Source organism: Poecilia reticulata, linkage group LG7, assembly GCF_000633615.1.
Source record: "Poecilia reticulata strain Guanapo linkage group LG7, Guppy_female_1.0+MT, whole genome shotgun sequence".
Classification (NCBI taxonomy): Eukaryota; Metazoa; Chordata; class Actinopteri; order Cyprinodontiformes; family Poeciliidae; genus Poecilia; species Poecilia reticulata.
The window spans coordinates 12,262,970-12,268,650 of NC_024337.1; the positions used below are offsets into that span (position 1 = coordinate 12,262,970).

Below are 5,681 nucleotides of genomic sequence, written 5' to 3' on the forward strand. Positions count from 1 at the left end.
GACTGAACCAGAGTCCTTGAATGTAGGTATTCTACCATCATTTGGTCACTAAACTTCTTTTCGTCTTGCAGAACGAACCAGTTAGACAGGTTCTCAGGATAGATTAGTTTATCCTTCCTGTCTTTACTTCTCTCTCAGTCTATCCGTCTTAACATAGACTGAAGATGAGGGTTCAGTGTTCCCACACAAGACGACAAAGAACTGTCGCTCTGCGGGATGGGGGGCGGAGGAGTTGCCCCTCCTGCAGTTGCGCCAGGCCCGGCGGCATAGGCTGGCATTGGGGGGGAAGCATTGCCCCCCCCACAGAGTCAGCCTTGCCCCCCTTGATGGGAACCTTTTTTTTTTTTCAAACCTCATAGTGGCCAAAACGTGTGTGACTGACCAACGTCAGTCATACAAATCAACCAATCATGACAGGCCAACTGAAAGTAAAGAGGGGCGGGTCACTACGTCACTTACTCATATATTCATGTTTATCTTCACAATCAGATCTGCTTTTTTTCGTGCAGCATGGCTATTTGGACTTATTTAAAAACTAGTAATCGGAGGACAAAAGGTAACAAACAAAAAATACATTTTTATTTTTAAAACAAAATAAGACTTACAAAGAAGCTATCCTGCCTGCATTAGGTCAAATGAAACACCTCTGTCAGGAATAATTGGACAAGTTTCAAGCAAACTTTTTAGAGCATCCGAAATGTTTGACCCAAGTTGTAATGTTTAACTGCGACACTACTGAATGGAAATTAAATGTGTGTGACATCTGAATTTTATTAAAAGAATAAAACAAATATGTGAAAGAATTTCTGGCATGATTGTCCTCGGTATCAGCTATACTCACCCACAAATATACAATAAACTGACGCACTTTATGAGTGCTCCACTGTTTTTGTGCATGTTTATTTGGTCCACACTGAAAGGAAATCAAGCACCGAACTTCATACAGGGACTGGCTAATACTCCAAATCCCAGAATGCGTTGCAACAACATTTTTTTGTCTACAGAGCTCCCTGAGGAAGGGGCTTCACAGCAGGGAAACTGTGTGATGAGATGGGGAGTATTGGACTGCTTCTTTGAAGAAGTCTTGGATCCAAAGTTAAATAGTCAGAATATTGTTTGGGCAACTGGTGACTGTTTCCAGATTGGTGACAAGTCTGAGTCTGACCTTTCACCTCATGTAGAAAGTCATACTAAAACTATTACAGACGCCCTCAAGTCTGGTCATGTCATCATAGAAGCTTCATTATCCAAAGACCGCACTAAAAACTCATGAATGAAATAATAATAATACCTCTTTTCACCTTTTTTGAGGCTTCATTCTTTGCTCTGTTTGCAGAGGAACATTTTCTCTTTTCATTTTCATGTCTGTTCTGTCTTTTTCAGTAAGTGCCCATCCCTTCCGCCCACAGGGTACAAGCTGTTCCGCCTTTCCACAAGCTGCCAACCTGAATTCAAATTCGAGCTACATTGCTGCCCATCAATCACTTTAGTCTGTGGTCTGATTGCAAATTTTCCTCGAACAAATGAGCTCAGTGGTTTAGTTTTAAATTATGCAGGGATCATTTGTAAGAGGAGGTGGATTTTAACATAGACCAACGAGCCGGGGTTAAATTAATTTGCATCTCTGTTTGTGTCTCTATTCTGATTGATCTTATTGAAATGCATCTACAAATAATGAGACTGCATCTCAGATACGTTTTTATTTCAAAGGTGTTGTGAGTGAATGAACAGATTGCAACACGATACAGTTTATTAGACAATACTAGTTGAAAGTAGTATATCAGAAGAACATTTTTGTTAAGTTGTATGTTGTATATAAGTATTGTGTATGAGTGTGTGAGTCCTGACTTAACTGAAACAATATTGAAGCAGCATGTCTTAATATGGCAATGGGCCTGATTTTCTGAATCATCCTAAATGAAAAAATAACACCTTGTAAAGATTCATAACCTATTTTTGTTTTAATTTGATGCATCTTTTTATCGTTTGTGTCTTAGCTAAACTGAAAGGAAAATTAGCGAGAACTATTGGCATAAATCCTTGTTTTGGATGAAATCTGCATGTCCTCCAAATGCATACAAAGATTTCTTCAAGTATTTCTTAAACAGCTGATGTCTAACATGAATGAATTAAAAGCAACAAATAAAATGAACATGTCCAAAATTAGGTTGAGTACAGTATTTCAAAACATTTTTTGTTAGCATTTAATCCATTAGTTTTTGTTTGGGTTTTTTGGTTCAAATCATTTAAATACGTCGGCTGTTATGTTTTATGTTGTTTTGGTTAAAGTGTCATGATTGGTGGTTTTGTTGCTGGTGAGGTAGATTCGGTGGACTCAGGTTTGTTGAGCAAATGATGGTTTAATGAAGGAGTGAACAGAAATCCAGGCAGCACAAGTGAACGATGAGGCTAAGAACTCAAACACACTGGTAGCACCGGTACACAATTTGAAACAATGACAGGAGACGACCGAATAGACACGACAAGGAGCAGGGAACACAGGTGGGATTAAATACACAAGGAAGGCAATCAGGGGAAACAAGGTGCAGCTGTGGACAACACAGAGACTCAACTGAACACAGAAACCTAAATAAACACACAGAAAAAACAAATCCTCACATAAAGAAGAATTAAAACTTTGTTGTTAATTAGAAGAATTAACAAATAATCAAACTGATCAGCAGAGCTCCAAAAGTGTTTCATTGAGGGAATGTATTGGCCAAATACGGAACATACTAGTTACTCTAACTTAGGTCATATAGGAGATTTGTTACTCATGTTGGTTGTATAGTTCATTCTCAGAAAAAAATCACTCTGGAGCTATCAAATATTTCTGGTAAACTTTCTTAATACACTCAACATTTTCAAACCCTAACGCTGCAAAACCTATCGTGTTTAAACTAAGTCTGCTTTAGGCCATTTTGTTTTTATGTAACAGCAAGCCAAGCTCTACCTTTTCATTTATATTGATGTAATGTCCAACAGACAACACTGGATGTCAGTATTTAACAAATAATACAGTGGATCTAAAATCCACCGAGCCACCTAGGATGAAAATGGGCTTCATTGCTATCAAATCAGTAAAGGAACTGTTCTTTGTCGATACAAAGACTAACATATTTGCTGCTGAACATTTTCACTGCTTTATAACCTGACTGAATCATTAAACTTGCTTGTTGTTGCTTGATGTTAAATGTCCTGCATGATTCTTTTGCATACTGATTTGTAAAAACTCCTTCAACCATGTACCGGCCTGCGTTTGTCAGATGTCCCGTATTTTCTCATGCGTGGAGAGGAACGACAGAGGCTTGACCCACACCAGTTTATCACAACAAACTATAAACAGAGTTAATTCTCGCTGTAGCACACAGCAGACGGCGAGTGGTGCCAAAATGAAACACCTTCTTCTTGCTGCTGTCCTTTTGTTTGAAACTTTTTTGCCTGCTTCAACTCGATGCACCGCTCCGACCTCAGAGTTTCATCTGGATGGGAATTTTTTGATAGGTGGACTGTTTGATATACATTACGCCTGGGGCGCTGGTCGCCATCACCGACCAGAAGCTCTGGACTGCTCGACGTGAGTTCAATTACGACAATAATGATTCTTGAGGGGAAATGACGAAAGAGCAACATTTTAAAATTGGATATAAATATACTCTCTCAATAAGACTAAAGTATGTGTTGGATTGACTACACAGACAATGCATTTATCGACAAAGATAACTTGAGTAAATACGAATTGCAGTTTGAAAGTGATGTTTTGAAAATACAATTTTTTTCTGGAGTTATTACAGTTTGTTCTGATACTTTGCCTTCTTGTCCTCAGTCAGTGTTTCAGTATCTCAAATTATCGGAGGTTTCAGCTGATGAGATTCACGGTGGAAGAAATCAACAACTCCACCAGCCTGCTTCCAAATGTGACTCTGGGCTACGAGATGTTTGATCACTGCTCGGACACCCTTAGCTTCCCGGGAATTTTAAAGCTCATCTCAGTGAATGGTGAGATCCGACCTTGGGCTGAGCCAAACACAAAACTGTCCAAGGTGATAGCAGTGGTTGGTCCTTTCACAAGCACTCAGGCCCTCACTGTAGCCCCGTTTTTTGTGGTGGATCTCATTCCTATGGTAAGTATTGAAAGTTATCATCACAATATCAGGTGATGTATCAAGCTAAAATTCAAATGTCACTGTGTTTTTCAACTAGTGAAGCTGAATTATTCTGTAACTCTTCTTTGGCAGGTTAATTATGGATCCTCCATTTCAATTTTTTCTAAGAAAGCAAAATTCCCGTCGTTCCTACGAACAGTGCATCCCAACAGCGATGTTATAGAGGTGATTGTTACCGTTCTGAAGCACTTCAACTGGCGCTGGGTCGCTTTCCTTTACACTGCCGATGATTTTGGCAGCGACAGCCTCGACTTATTTGTGAATCGGGTCAGGGACACGGACATCTGCATTGGATACACCAAAGACCTCAACGCCGACACAAATTTTTCTAGGCTGTTCAGTCACATTGAGCTGCTGAGGATACGTGTAATCGTTGTCTTCACAGATGAAGTGGCTGCCGAAGTTCTCATCAAGTCAGCTATCCGCTTTAACGTCACCAACAAAGTTTGGATAGCAAATGATGCATGGTCTCTGAATAAACACCTGCCTAAGATGGAGGAAATACGAAGCATTGGAACGGTGCTTGGTGTGGCCCAGCCGATTGTGACAGTTCCTGGGTTTGGTGATTTCATCCGTTCTGCTGAGGGTCAGACCGAGTGTGGCTATGATGGGCAACAGATGTGTGGCAATCATGTTTTCAACTGCAGTGACTGGAGTGCACAAAGGATCCTGGAGGCAGACCCATCCTTCTCCTTTCCTGTTTATTCTGCTGTGTATGCGATCGCTCATGCACTGCACAAAACCTTACAGTGTGAAGAAGAGGGTTGTAATAATATCACAGTTTATCCAAACATGGTAAGGATGTGATTTGTTTCAGCAATTTACGTTTAGTTTAAAGGGAGTTTAGGAAATTACTATATTTATTTATTTTGTAATAGCTTCATGAATGTGGATTGTTGGGAAATGTTTATTTTATTTTGTTTTTTGCAAGGTTTCAAAAGCATTCTCAAAAATTTTTATTTTTTTCAGTCAAACTTATCACCTCATTTAATAAATGTGGAATTTTAAGGTATCTTTTAATACCTGTGTGATAAACTATTAAGAAGATAGTAGTCTGGTGCATGAATCTTCTACATATTCAAGTGAATCATTGAAATTTTTTCCATGACTTTGAGATGTAGTTGGAGAAAATAAAATACATTAATTAAGTAAAAATTTGGAACTATTCGTTTGACTGTCGTTTATCCATTTTAGGTTCTAGCAGAACTCCAGAAGTCCAATTTCACTCTCTTAAACCACACCATTCAGTTTGATCAAAATGGCGACCTGAAGTTTGGACTGTACTTCCTCGTTTTCTGGAACAGTACTGGTGATGCACAGAAGTTTGGATTTTATAAATTTTATCCAACAGTCAATCTCTACATCAACAGCACTAAAATCATCTGGTACACAAATAAAGAAGTAAGCACTCTCTTGTTTGGGATGGATGGATGGATGGATGGATGGATGGATGGATGGATGGATGGATGGATGGATGGATGGATGGATGGATGGATGGATGGATGGATGGATGGA

At 39.3% G+C, this 5,681-nt stretch overlaps 1 protein-coding gene across 1 annotated transcript in view; it reads left to right on the forward strand.

The window, feature by feature from the left end:
* The first annotated feature begins 3,097 nt into the window (after positions 1–3,097).
* The window catches only part of LOC103467279 (taste receptor type 1 member 1), a 4,201-nt gene continuing 1,617 nt past the window's right edge, over positions 3,098–5,681 (forward strand). The window contains exons 1-4 of the mRNA XM_008413518.1: positions 3,098–3,577; positions 3,827–4,124; positions 4,239–4,961; positions 5,361–5,567. Of these exons, the coding sequence (XP_008411740.1) occupies positions 3,267–3,577; positions 3,827–4,124; positions 4,239–4,961; positions 5,361–5,567 (1,539 nt within the window). The 5' untranslated portion in view covers positions 3,098–3,266. The remainder of the gene's footprint in view (positions 3,578–3,826; positions 4,125–4,238; positions 4,962–5,360; positions 5,568–5,681) is intronic.